The 20,657-nt window shown below is 39.1% G+C and overlaps 2 protein-coding genes across 3 annotated transcripts; one reads left to right on the top strand and one right to left on the bottom strand.

The window, feature by feature from the left end:
• The first annotated feature begins 355 nt into the window (after positions 1–355).
• lsm11 (LSM11, U7 small nuclear RNA associated) lies at positions 356–4,497 on the top strand. The gene is made up of 4 exons (XM_072663553.1): positions 356–805; positions 2,381–2,520; positions 2,614–2,697; positions 2,938–4,497. Exons 1-4 carry the CDS (start codon positions 358–360, stop codon positions 3,247–3,249), a joined length of 984 nt encoding a protein of 327 aa, XP_072519654.1. The 5' UTR covers positions 356–357; the 3' UTR covers positions 3,250–4,497.
• An 862-nt stretch (positions 4,498–5,359) lies between these two features.
• clint1a (clathrin interactor 1a) lies at positions 5,360–18,903 on the bottom strand. Of its 2 annotated transcripts, XM_072663720.1 has the most exons (12): positions 18,743–18,903; positions 15,047–15,151; positions 14,809–14,905; positions 14,520–14,628; positions 13,812–13,976; positions 12,680–12,851; positions 12,043–12,268; positions 10,993–11,080; positions 10,154–10,225; positions 9,167–9,435; positions 7,457–7,643; positions 5,360–7,065 (listed from the first exon to the last, which is right to left on the bottom strand). In XM_072663720.1, the coding sequence occupies exons 1-12, from the start codon at positions 18,781–18,783 to the stop codon at positions 6,722–6,724; spliced, it is 1,875 nt and encodes a 624-aa protein (XP_072519821.1). In that variant the 5' UTR covers positions 18,784–18,903; the 3' UTR covers positions 5,360–6,721. The 2 variants fall into 2 exon arrangements, with proteins under 2 accessions (XP_072519821.1, XP_072519822.1); XM_072663721.1 differs by lacking the exon at positions 10,154–10,225.
• Between the last annotated feature and the right edge of the window lie 1,754 nt (positions 18,904–20,657).

Here is a 20,657-nt window from a genome sequence, read left to right as displayed (position 1 = left end):
AGATAAATGACTTCAAAAAGCAGTTTTAGGCACATTTAAACTCTGCTATAAAATATAAAACAAACGTGAATGTATATATTCATTATTTATTCTATAGAATCTAAAAAAGTATAAACTATAGTGTAATAAATTCTAAGCCCTTATAAATACATAGGAAATATATAGAGGTTGTTCTACAACAATAACAACAACAATAATAATAATAATTATTAATCGTAACAACGACAACAACAATAATATATCTCATACATTTGTTCTGCTTTACCGTTCGGGCCTTTAAATTGAAGCTCGGTGATAAGTTTTTTGGCTTCTGGCTTCACACCACTGCTTTCTCTGGAGTCTGCGGTTATTTCAAACATGGAGGAAAGTGAGAGGGAAACTGGGGGTGAGAGTAGTTCGGTTCCTCGTGATCAAACTTCAACTTTAAGTGCTTGTGAGCAGCCAGAATCGGACCAAAGCGATAGTGAAGATGATCTCGATAAGAAACTGGACATCAGTTCGGACCAGTTTGATCCTCTGCTCGCTCTGTACTCCCCTCAGGTTCCGCTGCCCTTCCCCAACATCAAGTGCTTTAACAACATCGCTGAATACGAAAGCTTCATTAAAGGTGGACGTGGGCGAGCAAAACCAGAAAACGTAGAGAAAAGGCTACGCAAAGCGAGGAAGGGTGTAGCAGACCCGGAGAGGATAGAGAGACTGAGAAAGCTGATGGTTAACAATCCAATTGAGGAGGGAGAGCAGAGTGGGAGAAAACAAAGTCGCGGAAAACAAAAAGCTCGTAAAAATGTTCTCACGAGGATGCCCTGTACGTACCTCAGATCTTTATTTTAATTGATATTATTGAGTAGAATATACGCAGCGCTAGTTAGCGAAGTGTTTTCACTATTGCATAAACAGGATTGACCGACTGTTATAGCGACGGTGGTAAGTTTGTGCACCCTTGGTCAAAATATGTTTTGGTGAGTAGCTATATGAGAAAGAGATGATCTGATTTCCAAAAGCATAACGATACAATTCAAAATACCAAAAAGGCAAACTGTTCGGTGCCTTGCGTAGTGAATACTTGGGCACGCTGTTTGAAGCCAGCTAAAGGCTACGTTCACACAGCAGGTAAAGTGGCGCAAATCCGATGTGGACGCGCATGCGCAAAATGTAATTATTCGCGTGAGGGTTTTTGCCAGCATCACTGGAGCGATCACTGAGATCCCGAAACTGGCAGCTGGGCCGATCACCAAGAAGGCTCTCGAGCCGCTGTAAAAGGCCACGTTGTTCCTCCATGGTCACTTATTTGGTGTCGTTGGGCTTTGCTTGTAAGAGAAAGAAGTTGTATGTATTCCGAGTTGCGTGGCCGCGTATCGGATATGTAACTGGTTTCAATACCACTTAAGAATAGGTTTTGTTCAGACTGCCAGCCCTAATCCGATTTCGGGCATATCTAGATTGTATCCAGATTGATTTGATACACTAGTCAGCACTAAAACCATGTGAAATCCGATTTCTGCGAATCTGATGCAAACCACATTTGGAGATGGTTTGAAATGCGATTACAGCCGGATTTGTACAGATGCGCCTCAGTCTGACTGAGGTCAGGGCTACTGCTTGGAGGACGAGATGAAGCGCATTTATTTATTTATTTATAACTTTTTTTTTTTTTTTTACTTTTTACTCCCTTTTAAAAACAAACTTGTTAAGATGTTTGTAGTTAACTGTTTATTTAATCGCTCAGTTTCTAATCAGGCAGCTAATTGTGCGCACTGGTGGTACCTAATATGAATCTGTGAAAACTTCAGTTTGCAACTTATATAGACCTGAGCTTCAGGTTTAGTTTTACTTTAACAGATTGTCAGAGATTAGAATGTGTTCTATGATTTTACAGATGATGCTGCAGTTACACCATAAACTACTGTTTACTCTTAGTGTCATGGTTGTGAACTGGAATTGTACTTGTACTTTAACTAAAGTACTTTTGCCACCCCTGCTGCTGGTTGATGGGACATCGTTTAAGGAGTCAGAGTATTTCTTGAGCATTAAAATGTGCATCATCTGGCCTTTTCTAATGAGATTTGTGGACAGGCTGCTGCCCTAATGTAAGATCTGCCAGTTTAAATCTCAGTCTTTTGAAGAGCAGTTAATCTTTTGTTCACATAACTGTTTACAGTAGCAAAAATTATGACCAGGGGTTGTCAAACTTTTGCACACCACTGTATCAATATTAAATTATTCCCAAATGTGATGGACTGTGTGTATGTTCTTGATTCCTGAAATGAAGTAAAACGGTTTCCAGTTTTCTGTAGTTTATTTTGAAGTATAAGAGACCGATCCTGGTGTCCTCTGGCTGTCAGAAGTGATGGCTGTCTTCTGTGTTTCATTTATTTTGTAGTGCATGAAGGGAGTCCTTTAGGAGAACTGAACCGATGTGTACAGGAGAGGATCAGAGTCAAGGTCCATATTCGGTCCTTCAAGGGACTTCGTGGGGTTTGCACTGGGTTTGTGGTGGCCTTCGACAAGTTCTGGAACCTGGTAAATGTCAATGTGCTCTTTGCTTTGATCCTCTTGAATTAGCACTTTTCCTGTTTCTGTCTTCTTTTATTCCAATTTATTTTATGTTGTTAGGCTATGGTGGATGTTGATGAAACGTACAGGGAGCCCTTACTTGGAGAAGCATTCTATCATGAGAAGGCACTGACCATTACAAGGGTATGACACGCATTTAAACACTTCACGCTCCAGTCAACACAATACATTGTCAGAGATTGCAGCTGTGTGATCACACATATAAATGATTTAATATACTTCCTGAATTCCATGCAGATTAGTCCTGGTTTGTGTGGTCAGCCAGCAGGCTCTGTTGGTCTATGCTGTTTAGTTTATTTTTTATTATTTCCCTAGCAGAACTGAAATTACGTCACATTGTTGATGAATCACTTTTGTTTGCAGCTTTTTCAAAAGTTACAACTACAGGAGAGCAAGGCAGCAGCAGCAGCAACCTCAAAACCAACTGACCAGAGCAGCGAGTCTCACTACGCAACGAGAAGCAGCAGGACGAGGAACCCCGGCTCCAGACGAGAGTGTGTGAAAGGGGGAGCAGACCCTAGGACAGCAGTTCATTATGGACTTGATGCTGGCTCAGAGCGGAGACCAAAGGAGCCCAAGCCTAAAGTGGAGTACGGAAGAGTGTGCACACGCCATGTCAATCAGCTTTTTATCCGGGGGGAAAACGTCCTCCTTGTGAATGTCCAGCGAGAGTAATGAAGTCTTGTTCTCAAAGTTGTGGAATTGTTAGTGTCTGATTCAGAGCACATTTAAGGACTTGCTGTGAGTTCCATTCACCTGTAACATTGTATCATATTGATATATATGTAGTCCTGCTTGCAGAAGTGGGTATTCAGTCAAAAAATCAGTCAAACTCTGCTCTTTGCAACCAGTTATTTTACTGCTCAGTACAGTACTGTTGCAGTGGGACAGGATATGGTCACTTGTATTGGAAGTAAAGACAGTACCTTAGAATGCTCACTGGGTGGCAGTATGGCACTAAAACTGCCATCCCTAAGCCTCTCAGTATGTTTGGAATTTTTTTGTTTTTTTTGAATCAGTTAATTACTGCCCGTCTTCTTAATACATGATGTTATTAGTAACACATAAGAGAAGTCCACTACACAAGAAAAGTTCTTAAACTTTTTTAACAACAGAAAATGTCATTTTTGTTCTTTTCTTCTGACAGTGATGTACACAGAACAGTCTCTAAAACGCCTGAGTGCATCAGTGAATATGCTCCCATTTTCATTTCAAACTCACCAAATTGAAAGAGGAGAGGAAACATGGATGTCCTGTTAGTGGTATGTCTCTTTTTTACGTCAGTTAGACATGACAATTAGGTCTCCATGGATTTAATAAACCACAGCATGAATAATTGAGCTTTTGAAGTTAGAAATTGCACATGGCACTCAAATGCTGTTATTGTCCTGCTGTTTTTGATCGTGATTATTCTTTAATGTGTACATTAGCCATAAACGTACTAGTCACTGCAAAAAATATTATATTGTATATTTTATTATTCTGCTTTCCTTTTTTTATTTTAGGCTAAATGTTTTCTGGGAATGTCCAAAATCCATTTTGCCGCTTGTAGAATGGGTTGAGCTACCTTAGGCCTTGTTGAATTTGCAGTAGTATTTCTGTTGTTCCTTTTGAATAAATCAAACCAGACACATACCCTTGTAATTATACTTACCATCCACTTGGAGGCCCATCCACCTTATATAAATGTACAGTTTGACTCTAGTAATGATGCACTGTATCACCAACTGTCTTTAGAGGTCCTGATTAACTGATGTATGTTAGAATTGTGGGACAGGTAGGATGGTGAACCTTCAGGAGGAGGGTTAGCTAAAAGTATGCATGAACAGATGAGCTAGGCTCTAACAGTGGACAGACAGGGTAAGAACTAAAAGATGTTGCGCTCTGTGTATGTTAAATAAAATAAATCAAAATTATACTAATCATTGACTATTTATGATGGGTTTAGAAATTGATTTGTTGAAAAAAAGAGTAGTTTAAGGATTCTCAGTAGCAACTTATAGTTCACATTTCTCCTTAGCACAGCGTAGCAAAAAGCTGAGCCTCCTTACAACTGCTCTTTATTCATGAGTGACTCTGTGTTCTGCATATTCATGAGCTGACCAGCTGGCTCTGGCTATGGGGATGCACATGTGGCCAGATGGAGACTCTCCTGAACTGGCACTGACGCTCTCCTTTCACTGCAACTCAGCGCAAAGGAGTCGTGCACAGCATCTTTAGTATTAACTAGTGATCGCTACAGCAACCTGTGGCCTAATCGCAGGTCTCAATTTTAGTGTAATCTTCTAGGCTATGAGCTGTATGTAAACAAACCTGAAATCATTTTCATCATTTACCATTAATGAAAGCAGAGTTGTTCCAAGTAAGCCAAAATTGACTTGCTCTTAATTCTAACAGACCTCACTTGGACTAGTCGCTGACTAGTGAGTAGATAAAATAAGCTTATCACACACAAAAAAACTAAAACTTCTGGTGACTTTAAGAGAAAGGAAAGATACTCTCTGCTTTGAAATACACCATAATAATACCAATATACTGTGAGGAACAGGCATTCTGTGAGTTATTTGTAATGAAGTTAATTTGTTTGCATATCATTAACAACCAACCCATTCCAGCACATTCAGCTCATGCATCATACTCCCGCACCTCCCAGCTCTAGTCTCAATAATATTTCTTCATGCAAAAATCATCAAATTGTGAACCCAGTATTATCATTTGCTGATGCCAAGTGTATTGTTACACCCTGAATTTCTTCCAGCTGGCTGCAATTAAGCAGAGAATCCCAGAAAATCAACTCTTTAATGTCTTAAAATAAAAGATCACGGGTACAATCAAGTCAGTGTATGGATTTAAAAACATACACTTAGAAAGGAGGGATGTTTTGTTGGTTGTTTTAGATTTGCATAAAAATATAGTGTTTCTCAGTACCGACCCATAAACACCCCCCCCCTACATCAACACCAGACATCATACATATATAGACTAGACTAGGAAATCCCTTACCAAAAAACTATAGAGCGCAAAAGGCAGAATTTGGTCATTTGTTGTGTAGGTATGTAACGCTCCTAAATGACATGGAAGGCCTCAGTTATTACAGTCACTGTAACTGAAATAGAAACAGATTCTTCAGGCAGAACAGTGATGGTCCCCACTCATGAAGCAGACAAACATTGCAAAGCAAACCTCTGCTTACAATTATCAGACTTGCTTCAAAAACAAAGTAACAAACAAACTTTTACAGTAACCATCCTATAGATGAACCATGCACTGAGAACAAGAGGACAAATGTACAAAATGAAAGAAGGTGCACACAGACGCCACTGGATTTTCTACAGTACCTGTAATAAATACTGTATTCTCATATTGTCTTAGGTAAGAAAATTTAAAGAGAAAGATATAGGCAATAAGTGGATAGGCACCGTGTGTATAAGGACACTGTAGGACTGCAGCTTCTGCGCTCTACTCACATACATTGACAAAGATGTATAATATTTTTTATATAGATATACATATATAAAAAATATATATATACCCATCCCAAAGGCCATGGCGGTTACTTTTGTTAATTTTCCACCCAATTTTTTTTTGCTCCCTTAGTCTGATCAAAATGACTACACAGCACATCAGTGTGGATATTTTGACAAAGTACAAAGAGGAAACAGCAAAGATACTTGCACAACAGGTCAGTACTGATTCACATCAGTCAAAAGGCCTCATAATTAACATTATTCATTAAGAATCTTGCATTTAAATAACATTGTCTTTCTGCAACAATATTTACAAAGTAGAAGATAATCAATAGAAGATGGACATAGGATCAAGGATATAGGAGAACTTACAAATCTAATAGCCTGAACTTCTATTAAAATGAAAGAGAAAACGGGCCATGTGTACAGCCGACTGGGGCTACTCACTGTCATCATAACCATTTATGAAATTCTGATATTTAAAAGTAATGTGGATGAAACTTGTGCAATTATGTATTATTCTCACATACAAAAACAAACTAGCCACTCTTATTGTGGCTTCTTGGCCCGACTGATCAGAACGTTCTTTCAAGTACTCTTTGTTTGTAGCTCTTTAGAAATCCTTCATGGTCACACCATCCGGAAAGATTGTCCTAGCGCACAGCCTCAGGCTCTCCTGTTCATTTCCCAAAGTTGGCAAAATCAGCAAAGGCATCTTGCTTCGGCGGTACCATGGCAGAGCTCATACCCATGACTGGCATAGACATTCCCATCCCCATGGTGCCTGGCATTCCCATGCTGGCTGTAGGCATGCCCATGTTCATGTTCATTCCCATCATGCCCTGACTGAGTGGCATGCTTCCCATGGTAGCCATGCCCATAGATCCTCCTGTAAGGCCAGGCTGCATGCCCATGTTTCCCATCATGGGGTTGGCGGTGGGTCGCACGGGGGCGGGGCTGGGCTGCATGCTGAGATTCATGGCAGAGAAGCCCTGTGTCATCACATTGACTGGGACTTGAACTCCTAGAGGACAAAATATTGAACATGATTATAAAAACTGAGACACACACACACACACACAGCTGGGCAATATGGTGATATTTAATTGCCACCATGTTAAATTACATCACAATGGGTAACGGTCTGCTTTTCTAGGCATACCATGGGCATTGCATACATCTCGAAAACTGACCTTCATGGTTCATCACAAAGACAGTATAATTAGTCCTGGTTACTTGACTTTAGAGCAGTACAGTGTGACATATGTCTGAAACTACAAAGAAATGGTCTCATTCCAAAATATATACTTAATTAATATACTAAGCTTTCATGTTGTGCTTTTATATTTGACCCACTGCATTCATTTGATCACAGTGAGTCTTTCAGGAAAGCTGTATTTGCGTCCAGTGTGTACCTTGCTGCTGCATCATGTTGAGTGTGGGCTGAGGGGGTTTGGGAGGCTGCATGCCAGGGCCCAAGTAGTCCAGGCTAATATTGACACTGGAATCAGACCAGGTGGAGGGAATGGAGGGCTTTATTTCTTGCTTCTGCAGGACATTAGGCTGTTGGGGCACCAGTGGAGTCCCCATACACTGTAGAGGCTGGATCAAACAGAAAGGAATGCAGAGCAGAGTCATTTCCTTAGGGGGTGACTAAACCATACACCCCATATACTGATACAAAAATAACAAAAATAGAAATAATTTTTAAAAATAATTTGTATATTTTATATAATTATACTGGCAACACTGTTGTTTTTTTACTTTAATATGGTGCAGGAGTGCTATATTGCCATTTTGACATTATTTACCACTACAAACTGACAGTCAGTATGCTGGGTCAGAATTATTAATTGTACACAAAGCATCTTGAGGTTATTACATTAAGTTTTTTTATTTTAAACTTACACCAATATCGGCTAGGAAGCTTCTCTTATTTTTTGTTATATACATTTAAAGCATCTTGATCACCTCTAATTCGTTTGAATAGGGTAGTAGGGTAACAACATTTTTCAGCCAAACAAATCTTGCTGTTTTAAAGTAGGTCAGGTTTTTAGCATGCAAATATAATCTTTGTGAAAGGCTTTTGTTTCAATTTAATGGTTTTCTGACACAAACTTGTTCCCCCTCATTCTGCCATTCTCTGTGATGGCTGTCCCAGGGGGCAGGGGTTGATGGGTAATGTAGAAGGGGTGGGTGGAAAGTGCAGCATGTTAACCCTAGGCTTGTCTCACTTTCATGTTCCTCTGCTCTCTAAACCGCTGGCTTTAAATTCCAGCTAGTGGTGCCTTTCCATCCTGCATATGCTGCATTCACTTAGAGAGAAGAGTTCAGATAAAACTACATGTTTGTTATAAACATAATAAAGAAAGGTAAAGAAATGACATATTTGAACTGGTTGGGTTTCAATTATGTTAAACAAACAAATCTGTAAACTATTGCAGTAACACTCTTTTACCAGTCGGAGAACTGCATGCCTTTCTTTGTTTTTAAACCTTATGAGGCACATTCAGAACTGGGAAGACGTGAATGCTCACACAAGTGCTAATACACACATTCAATACAAAACTCCCAATCACAGTGTATTCACCTGACTATAAAACAGTTAATTTATATCAGTAGTCCACAAACAGATACTAATACAAAGTGTACCTATATATGGTAATATTAAACACACTTATTTTAATAAAAGTATCTAAACTAAATTAATTAGCCCAGACTGTTTCATTATAGTAAGTCTTATCTAAACTGTGTGGCTGTATTATTTATACAAACACAAAGGTTGCGTTGGATTAGTATTGGCTAATACTTGGTATTGAGACATTTGATTCGATTGGAGCAAAATCATTTTACTGGAACATCCCTAGAAATATTGTAAATTCACTCGGTTACACAAAGAACTGTGTTGCTAACTGAGCCTAACAACACCTGTGTGACATTTCTTTTCAATACAAATTAACCACAAGACTTCTTCAGATCATCTAGCTTGGAGGATTGACTGCCCTCAATTTCACAGTTTCTGGAAGAGCCCTCCTAAAAACAAAACTAAAGTTGGACACTCAATACTCTACAAACGGTAAGTAGAAGCAGGGGAGGGGACAGAAATAAATAAAAATAAAAATCACCTGAGATTTAGACATGGGCAGTCCCATGTTCTGAGTGCTGCTCATAGAGAAGTTCATGCTTTGGGAAGCGCTGATGTTTGTGGTAATCGAGGAGCCCATAAGGTCAAAGAGGTCTGCAGATGGTGCTGTGGACACAGAAACAGGGGCAGTCTGCAGGCCTGCAAATAGGTCTGTTCCTGCATGATTTGCAGGCTGAGCAGCAGGTGTGACTGGCTGGGCTCCTGAGAAAGCCTTCCAGTCCCCAAAGTCCCCACCACTGGATGCTGAGGCTAGGACAAAAAAAAAAAAAGAAAGAAAACATTTTAATGAAAAAAGAAAAAAGTTGCATATGTAGACAGAGCTGTACTTCTAATCATTCTTCAAAGTTTTGAAATTAATCACTAACTACCTAATGACGCCACTGAAATCAATTAGAAATAATACAAAGTGCACAGAAAAGAAGTCTGGGACACAAAAAGGCAATGTTGGAAAAAATCTGACAACCCAAAGGGTGCATATCCAGACAAATCTTAGACTCAGTCAGTTTTACGCCTTGTGTTATGCCCAACACAAGATGAAATGTGTCTCTCCTCATTAGCTTTAGCACAGAGCTCAACCATAAGGTTTGCCCTCACGTTCCTTTTCAATATTTAAGAGCTTTATACTTTCTGTTTTTCACAAACAGGCAGATGAGGACAACAGGCTCTGGGCCCACTGTGAATACAATCAGCCTTCTGTCACATTCAAGTCAGTGTCTCCAAAGAGAGAAAGAAGATGGGCAAGAAAAATAAATCTCCCTTTGGTGTACTTTGCCTTTAGCTATAAATGGAAGTTATGCAACTTGTAAAAGTGGGTGCATTGACATTATAATTTTACACACACACACACACACACACACACACACACACACACACATATATATATAAACTCACACGTACTTCCTTCACTAGCTTTATTGTCACTTTGACAAAAATGATATGATATGAGATTGTAGCTACACATGCATACCAGCTGCTGAAGGAAGACTGGCTGTAGCTGCAGCCGAGGAGAAATCAGCAAAACCTCCAATTAGGTTTAATCCTGGATGAAAAGGAGAAAGACGGAAATACTAGTTTGCCTTATTATGCTTAGATACAAAAGAAATATTACTCTTTCACAACTAGGAAAACACACATTTTCCCATCAGATCATGCTGAATTCCTGTGCTGGCCTGTGCTGTGGTTAAAACACAGTTTGAGGAAGTGGGAGGTAAGGCTTGCAGCTGTTGACTGGTGAAGGTAAAGAAAAGAGGTGAGAGGGTGAAAAGGAGAGATAGAGAGAGATGAAGCCACACATCTGCTCAGCACTCCAACCCCACTAGGGACCACTTTAACATCTGGCCCCAGCAGTTAAATGCTCAAACAGCAGAGAGAGGCTACAGGAGAGCCCAACTGCTGCACTTTACCACAGTGTGCATAACCCCTCCTTGCCTGGTATGGCTCACTGCACCAGGCCTCAAAATCACAAGGCCATGCTAATGCCAAAGGGGCTTCTAAACATTTCTGCCAACTTCATTTATTTGAACCTTAGAGTCCTCTCTTCCATTACTGCTTCACTTCAGAACTGGACCAATAAAGCTCTACTTTCCCAAACAGATCACCAACTGAATTGTTTTTAAAATGAGGCGAAGAAAGGCCAGAACACAGAGTAGGGCCACAAAACACAATGATTTCAGATATATGAAAGTCTCCTTCATTGGACTTAATGCCACCAATTGCTAGCTTTGCTTTGATTTACACCGTCCAGCACTGATAAATCACCTCTAGTTCAAAAAGCACACTAAAAGGGATTAATGTGGTTATAATCACCTGTGGATGTTGACTGCGTGGGTGCAGGATCTGCCATGAACAAGTTCACCAAGCCATCACCAGGCTGGCTTGCACCTGAGTCTGTTGTCTGTGGCAAAGAAAGAAGACACAATTAAATACATTTCCTACAGTGACCGCTAGATGACACTACATTATTTATGAGGGACCTTTCAGGGTTTATTCCTGGCCCCTAAATATAATAACTGTATATCTACACAATGCTACTAATGCTTTACCATGTTACCCAAGGTTCTGCTTTTCTCATTATACAGTCTAGCACCAAGAAATGTGATCAAGAAGAGGTCATGTTTAACAGCTTCTCTGACAATACAAAGTATATATTCCTTCCAAAATGACAAGCCATCAAAACTATCGCAGGTATTTCAATTTAGGGCTGGGCTAAATAAACAATAAAAACACAATATCACAATATTTAAAGACGATACACAATATTTATCATAATACATGTAATGACAGGTTAAAAACATCAGTAGCAACAGATTCTTATTAACTTCTATTTAGATACTCTCCCATACTGAACAGTGATTTTTATTCAACATCTAATTAAACCAGTCTAATTATACTGTTTGTAATGGAACCTACAGCTGATAATTGTTTATTAAGCACTAACAGCATCCTTGACATGCTTAGAAAAGCATATTGCTATCAAAATAACAAAAATGTATCATGATAAAATATCGCCATATTGACTAGCTCTATTTCAATTAAATATTTTCAATATTATAATGAAAACTGGATTTAATATGCTCTAGCCAACTTCAACTAACTGCACCCCTAAATACAATTCAATGTCATCTGTAATCACCGTTAAGTGCATAATCTTTTATATTATGATAGATCAGTATTTTTACTCCGAGCAGCTCAAAGTAAAGTATCTGCCTTGCATCTTGTGTATAATCTCTAACTATTCACAAGACGTGTCCAATTTTACACCACTAACTGTAATGGCTCACAAAAATGACCCAGTCAGGGTATTTATCTGAGAATTGGATCAGGATCACATTAGGATGATTCCAGTGGCTTTATTACCTTCATGGTGTTTGTATTGGCACCATGCTTATCTCCGGTGTAATGGGCAGCTGCTCCAAGGTCTATGGTTTTTGAGGGGGTGGCCCCTCTTTTCCGAGTGGCAGTGGTCTCTGTGGCCTGAACAATCTGAACACTTTTGGTTGTCACAGTCTCTTCTTCGTCTTTGAACTCAGCCCTACCAGACTGTCCATTCCGGGCCCCTTGGCGCCGGTCCTCCTCATTCTCGCTGGAGGCAGAAAAATGCATGGTGAGTTTGTGTGTACACTCTACCTGTGAGCAAAATGTATTTCATTTAATAACAACAATTAGCTTATCAGCTACACACACCTTCATGGAAAATGAATCATGGAATACCTGAACAATCATGTTTTACATGTCATTCAACTAATTAACAGATTGACCGCTAAGACAGATATGTCTTATGTGTTCAGTGATATGTGCAGGCAGTCAGTCCCTAAACTGGAGATGCCAATTTTTCCTGTATTCCCTTTAGTATATCACAGCCTACGTCAGTTTCCCAATTCTATTCTGTGTTTTTGTTTAATAGATGAACAAGAAAATGGTTCTGAAATGTCTGCAAGATTGTATGGCCCAAGTAGAGAGAAGGGGAGCTGGTGAAATGGCCTTGGGCTCTGACCTAAATCTGTCTGGCGAGTCATCTCTGTCTTTCTTGCGGAACTTGTTGATTGTGTCATCAATGGTGCTGCCAATCTTGTCGCTGATCTCTCCCAGTTTCTCACTGAAAGGGAAAGCCCCTTTACTGCTGTCCCAGTCATCGTCCCACTTTGAGCGAGAGTCATACTTGTCTCCTGCTTGAGCAGAAGGAAAGGAATGAGATTCATATGCTATCTGTTAGTTTCACTTGCAAAAATCGCACTTCATTTCCAAAAAAATGTCATGGTTCTGAATAGAAATAATTTTGAAATAGAAGCTATATATTAAAAAGAGCCTATAAGCGCTTGGTAGGTTTTGTGCAGAGCTGAATACAGGTTTCTAGACTAAAAACCAAGCAATCGAACACAAAGAAATGCTGCAAGCACACAGACCATAAATGTTTTTTAATAAATGTCTATATTCAACCTACATACTGAACTTCTTTACCAAGCGTCTGAAATGAAAGACATTTCTGAATTCAATTATTTAAATTATTCATGTTATTCGTTCACAATTATAACTTATTATCCTTACCCATCAAATCAAATCACTGTGGTTCAGTTTAATGAAGTATGCAAGTAGTTACATTGACATATCACAGAAATACATGAATGTACTACACTATTACTGAAGTTTAAATTCAGTAAAGGATGATGGATCATAAAAGTATGGTGCTTAAATAGAATAGTTCTGTTGATCTTAATATTCAATAAAACAGCTAGGGAGTTTCAGATCCCTTGATGAAATGCACAGCAGGCATGTGAAACCAAGCCAGTTCAAAATATTACCACAAAAAGAGGCAGACATTTTTTACTTCTCAATCAAACACATCAAATACCTAATCTATGCTGCCATGTGGTGAGAAAAAAAGAAGTCCTGCTACATATCAAAATAAACCCAGAGCTCATTCATCTGGTAATGCAAACCTCCTGGGAGGGAATGAGAATCGAAGAAGAAAGGAGATAGAGGAACCCCATGGAAGCAGACATGATAAACAACTCCCCATTCTCAGCACGTCTAACTATGTGTTAAAGCTACAGATGTGATGAGAGTCACTGCTGTGCATTAGGATAAGAGTACGTAAGAAAGCTAGAATGGAGTAGAGCAGGACTCACCGTATCTGAAACCCGCCATACTATCAGAGGACACGCCAATGTATTTATCCCTATTTTTTTTGGCTTTCTTCCTCTCTTCCCTCAATCGGTCATCATCCTGTACAAACTCCACCATCTCCTTCACCTTTTGCCGCACGTTAATACCTTGGTCTTTCCCATTCTCGTCTGCAAAACAGCAAGCAACAATGACCCCTAATTGATTTTGAGCAGTCTTAGACACTCCAGCTGTTCAGAACAAGATCTGGGCATAGCAGTAAACCATTATATTTAAGAAAAAAACTAACAAACAAACAAACATCTGACAAAATGTAGGCAAAACATCAAAACTAGACAAACTTAAAGTTTTACATTTGCCTTAAAACTGAAATTACACCAGCACATTTAAATGCACTGAATATACTGAGCTGGGACTGTGGTAACCATGGTGACTGGTTAGACAGGAAAGCAGCTTTGGGGTCCTTGGTAAGCCTTAGTTCCTTTATCAGTACTGCAACACTGAGAGCATTGTCCAACTCCTAAACAGACTTGACATTTAAGGGCTGGATAAAACACTGTACCACTGGACAACACACAAGTTGTTTAATGTAACTAATAGTGATTACAACAAAGGTCTAACATTCAGTATTTAATATATTAGAAAATGTGTATTGTGTAGAGCTGGGCACAGTAGGTAGATCACTGAGCTCCAATTCAGTAATTCTGACTCACCTACACAGTGATAACTCTCAATAGAGCGCAGGTCATACAGGTGCTCTCTTGCACTGGTAACCACTCGCTCAGATCCATTTCGGATCAGGTAAGCCAGAAGCAGCAAAGACTGAGAAAACAGTGAATTTCAGTGAAAAAGACAACTTAAAAAGTAATAATACACCATACATTCACCCCAGCTACCACATTTACGTAGAGTAAAATGTGTGCATTGTGTCCGACCAGGTCTGTACTGCTAAAATATCAGCACCAGCACAACACAACAGGAAAGTTCAATTGCAGTGTTCACCTTGTATACTCTCCTCCAGTTTTTCTTGTTGTCCTTCAGCATTCGATACCACAGCATGTTCATCACTTCCGGAAACTGCTCATACATGAACGTGGCTCTATGAGGTAACAAAGACAAAAATATAGTATCTTTTGTACAACAACATGAAGCACATAATTTATTTAAGGAGAAAGTACAGAAAGAGCACTTAGAAACACACTGCCAAAAGCCAAGCATGCAATTATGAAACCCAGCTTACTTGGCTATCTCCCCCATTAGCTGGCCTGAGGGTCCCCAAGGGTCATCATTTGTGGCCTCTCGAACCTTAGATTCGACTTCTGTATAGTTCATGACAACATTGGTTCTGTTAAAAAAAGAAAAAAAAATCCACAAGTGAAAATCAGGGATGTGCTACTTCATTTTATGATATTTAAAACCAAGTGGCTTCATGACCGCACCATGTAAACAAGCTTCACTTTAGTTACAAGAGAGTCTGAAGTGGCTCATGTTTGCAAACCTGAATTGCTACACAACACACTCTGAGAAGAGGAACTGAAATGTAATAATAATGCCTTACACAGTGTACATGTAGACCTGTTTAAATCAACATTCTCTACAGCGTACGCTTAAGGAAGGATGCCATAATATTCAAATCAAAAGTATCAGTACATTCAAGCCTTTATTCAAATTCCTCTGGCAGCTGATTACAAGGGCAGGTCCAGAAGCATAGGCTAACATGTGAAACCTGTTTAGCACTAAAGGCTAAGCCTGAAATGACATACCAAAATGACCTGGTTGTGCAAGACACAAAAGAGCTCAATAACTGGGTGGGGTGCAGGGTATATTCACCAAACGGTTTTACTGAATGTGAAGGGTGGATCACACAAGTGTTCCATGAAATCCTGTGCCACTCCATGTGACCTATTGTTATAGTTTTGGAGAATGTCCAAACTTCTCCAGGAAAAAATACAAAGACTGCAAATATCTTATTGTGTGCTGTAAGCATCCTGACTAGTCTCTAATATACTATTGAAAACAGCAGACTACTATGAACTCCATAAACACCATAAAGACTACAAATTCCATAATATTACATATTTCTGCTAAGCAGTTTTAAAACAGATGACCAACAACCTCAGCCTAAGCAAGTAAATGAGGCCACAAATAACTGACAACTGCAAATGAGTGATCACCACACATATAAACACACCACACCCACAAACACCAAGAGAAATTAGACTAGATTTTGTGAGAGAGCTGATTACAAATAATAAGTTCTGCTTTTGCTCTTTTTTTTTTTTTTGCAAACAAAGTTTAACCGTTTTCTCTTTCTTCTCTTTCCAAAAGTAGGATCTTTTTTGTCTCCCAGTTTGGCCATCCCCCAACAAAGATCAGTTCTAGAGATACATGTTGCACTTCCTGTACTTCCTGCTACAGGCTTTCACGAGAACTGTGAAGGTCTGTAAGGTCATGACTCAGGAAGTACAAACTGTTTACGTTTATACAGCACATACAGAAATGTCTGGGCACTCCTGGTCAAATGACATGTTGTTAATTTTTTTTAAGTGAACATAAATTTGCATTAATTTACAGAAAAGACAGTTCTGCATATCTTAAAGCACAAGTAATATTATTTGTTTACCATAACATTATATAAAACACACACACACACATACACACACACACACACACACACTTGGACTAGAAAGAAGGGTGTGTGTGTGTGTGTAACTAGGTACGAGTAAAAGGTCAAACTGCAGGGAATAGGTCAGGAGAGCACTTTTCAGGAACAAAATTAAATTCCTTTGGGTTTGTTTTTTTTCCCTGACTTTGCTGATGTGGTTGACCACAAGCTAAGAGTGCAAAAATTAAAGAGAAATAATACAATTTGTATAAAAGTGGATACACACACATGAATTAGACATCACTACATTTCGCTAGTATTTTAAACAGATATTCATGAGTTTATTGTTTTCAGAATGCGCAGAATGATTAGGTAGCACTGGACTATAACACTCAAACCTCTACTATATGTCACTCTCCACTAAGAAATATGTTTTATGTAATGATTTAGTCCCAATTTATACATTTTCCTAAAACAATTTGGAACAACAGATATATACACAAAAAAATCTGATATCAGCATCAGCCCACAATTGTCATATTGGTGCATGGCAGTTTGTTTTATTAAACGTTTGATTGAGTAGCACAGAACTAGCACCCAATCACTTATCGGCAGATTTATCTTATACATTTTTTAAAAGTTGAAGAGCAGTGTTGTGTGTGACAACTTGAGCAATCTGCTTAACTTGCAATGTTATGTTGCAATAATATCTCATAGAAATCTCATAATTGAGACCAGAATGATGCAGTTAGCTATTATTGTGGGGTGTTGCAGAGAGACTAAGGACTCGGGCTGCAGAACAGTGTTATTAGAAGATAATGCAGTTTAATTTGAGGTCTTTTTCAGTTAAAGTATTTTTAATTCAAGAAAAAAAGTGCCATTAGTACTGCATCCAAACAAGCTTCTTCCATCAAAACCAGCACAACACGTCATGCTAACAGCTTCTTCCCCAGAGCTGTAGCGCTCCTCAATCATAGTGGTCACCTCCCACTGTAAACCTCTAAACTTACAACTGAACTGTACCAAACCGGACTGAACAGTTATTTGCACTCTGCCTATTTTGCACTATGACTATTTGCACACCTGTACAGATGTCCTTTTCTTTTCTGTAAATATATTTTTCAGCTCTTTATTACCTTTATTGCCTTTAGTACTTTCTACTTTTTTTTTTATTTATCCCCTACCCTATTTATTGTTTAGTGTCATTTTCCTTTAGTTTAAGACTGTGTTCTGTGTTTCTTTGTTACTTGTCATGCGTGTTGCTCTCACCAAGACAAATTCCTTGTATGGGTAACATACTTGGTGAAATAAAGAGATTCTGATTCTGATTCTTTTTAATAAAGCAGGCCATGTCCACAGGCCGCTTCTGAGGAGAAGACATTTGTTGTTATGCTCACAAGTGACAAAAACACAGATGTCTAACCATCACTGCTCTGTATGAAGATGTTTAACCAAGACAGAAATGATCAGATAACAGTGGTTTGTTAAACCAAAAGTGGTTTATTAAACCGTGACTGTCATTTAGCGACAGTCATTTTTTCTCAGGAAGAAAACACAATCTGTTAAATATGTAGCTATATGAAAAGTTAACTTCATAACACTTAATACAAACTCAGAGCAACAGTTTTGAAAACTTGATAAATATTAGCCGTGTTGAGTAGTAGCACTGCTCATTTGAAGTTAGTGCTAGCTAGCTAACGTTAAATGTCAAAGGAGTCAACCTTTTTAAAGGTTTTTTAAAGGTACTTGTTCATATCTAGATCTGTCTTTCATTAAACATTCGCCTAAACAAACTGTACAAAACGTGGGCCTTAACAGCTGTTTACCAAGTTTGTTCAAAAAATATTTTAAGAAGTCTGAGCTAGCTAGTTAGTGCTAGCTAGCTAGCATGCTAACGTCAACTTCCCTGGAGTACGTGAACTAATATAGCAACACCGATACTAGCAGAGTTAGCTTGCTAGCTAAGTAGCTAGCTATTCAGCTAACGTTAATGCTGGTTTATGTTTGTGTGTTAGCGAGTGCTAGCTACTTTAAAAATTCGTGTGGTTGATTTATTTCGGGTTCTTTTTCAGGTTCTGCGACAACTTAAACCCTGACCGCGAACAATGTAACCCACGGAGACGCCCAACAACGCGTTTAAAGTCGCCCAGCTAAGTCGCTAAATTAGCCAGTAAACTTGTTGGGATTAGCTAGCATCAGCTAACGAGCTAGCCCCTATGAAAAGAGTGCGGCGCTGACGTCGGTAAGTGAGTACGTGTCTCTAGTCAAACAGGAACAGGTTTAAAACAAGTACCGAGCGCGGAATATCGACAAAAAACCAACAATACTTACGCCTTATCAACCAATTCTCTCACTTTCCACATGTTCAACATCTTGTCGCTAGTGGCGAGGCTTTCCGTCGCGTAACACCTCTTCCAGCCTTTGTCAATCCAGTGGTTGTGCCAGCCGAGCTGTCACGAAAGCAAAACCTTGAACTCTCAAAAAGTACTTGAGGCTGCGGTGGATCACTGTGGGCCGGACAGACAGGTTACTACGGAGATGAGCCTGGAACGTCACTTACGTACATTGCGTACTAGCGGAGAGGCTAGTTATTTTACCTAATTAGCTTGTTATTTAGCAGTAGTTGTTTAAAACTAATTTAATTAAAACAAAGACATGCTTATTCTTAATTACATTAAAAGAGCGAGGCCTGTGAGCAAAAAACGTTTGCAGTGATTGATCGCAGCTAAAACTGCGAAGTAAAATGTAAATGTGCATTTATCAGGTCAGAGTTTATTCGTGAACCAGGCAAAATCTATTTACAAATTCACTAAGATAAGAATAATAATGATTAAAAAAATGATTAATTATTCAATAATGAATAAAATATATAATAATAATGATAATAATAATAAGAATAATATATTGTGTAATTATGTTTATTGTGTAATGTTGTGTACATTGTGTATTGTATTCCATTACATTATTACCGTTGTCTCCCTACATAAGTGGTTGCACAAGACACCACGTGGAATGTGTCTCTGCCACCATATATCAATCACCTGTCTTGGACAACTCATCAACAGAGGGACATAGGAATAGTTTGAGTTTATGTGTGTCAGCTCCAATAGCCAGTCCATTTCTCAGGACCTGAGCCACCATGGCTCTGTGTGTTCTGGTGGAAGTGCCATCGCGACGACGGGTGAAAATGGAGGTCCTCCCAGGCCCAAACATGACATCCCCCTGGGACGTCAGAGAACCTCTTATGGAAAACAAGCATTAGGGGCCTCTTGCACACTTTAACAAAATAAATAAATAAATGAGAAAAAAACAATGAAGAAAAAGCATGCACAACTGACAAAAAAGACCCATTTTACAAAAAATACTGTGACAAGAGACAGCACTTAACGTTCCCAAATGCACCACACCCATGGGAACTGCCTCAATTACCGTCGCACGTCCGATGAAGAAAACCAGGGACAAAGTGACTGCAGAGATGGGGCATAAGAGAAAGAAAAATTGCATCCAGTGACAGAATCTTTCAGAAACGATTTTTCTCATAGACATTGAGGTGTGTCATTGATTGACAATGCCAGCCTAACCGACTGCTCTGAGCACCCAAAAAAGCACTAATAGTTGTGAGGCCATGGGGTAATAAAGTGTGTTTTTTTTTTTTCAAAATGAACAGATTGCTAAAAAAAAGTAGCTTCAAAATAATGCAAGCATGTCTCTATCTGCAAGGCCTTCTTGCTTTGTTTTGCCATGTATATTAAATATATACAGTATTTCATGATCCAAACAAATTAGAGCTATTCTATTTTTAAAACCAGAAACCTACACAAAACATATTTCAGGAAAGAAAAATCTAAAGACATGGTTTCAGTGGTATACAGATCGAACTAAAATCTTAGCAGTTTAGCATATACTGATCAGCCATAACATTAAAACCATTGACAGGTGAATGGAATAATATATATCTGGTTACAACAGCACCGGTCAATGGTGTGACTCTGACAAGAGCCAGACTGTGATGGCTAGACAACTGGGTAAGAACATTCCCAAAGCGGCAAATCCTGTGGGGTATCTACAGTATGCAGCGCAGTACCTATCGAAAGGTTGGTGCCAGATACCACAGAACACCTTCAGAGGTCTTGTGGAGTGCATGCCTCAGTGGACAAATATGTGCACCTTTACCTTTTTTTTACCTTTGGATTAGAGTTGTGTTGCCAGAACAAGGAGGACCTGCAGAATATCGGGCAGGTGGTTT

Source organism: Salminus brasiliensis, chromosome 19 (assembly GCF_030463535.1).
Source record: "Salminus brasiliensis chromosome 19, fSalBra1.hap2, whole genome shotgun sequence".
In the NCBI taxonomy this organism is placed as follows: domain Eukaryota; kingdom Metazoa; phylum Chordata; class Actinopteri; order Characiformes; family Bryconidae; genus Salminus; species Salminus brasiliensis.
This window is presented reverse-complemented; position numbering and strand designations above follow the sequence as displayed.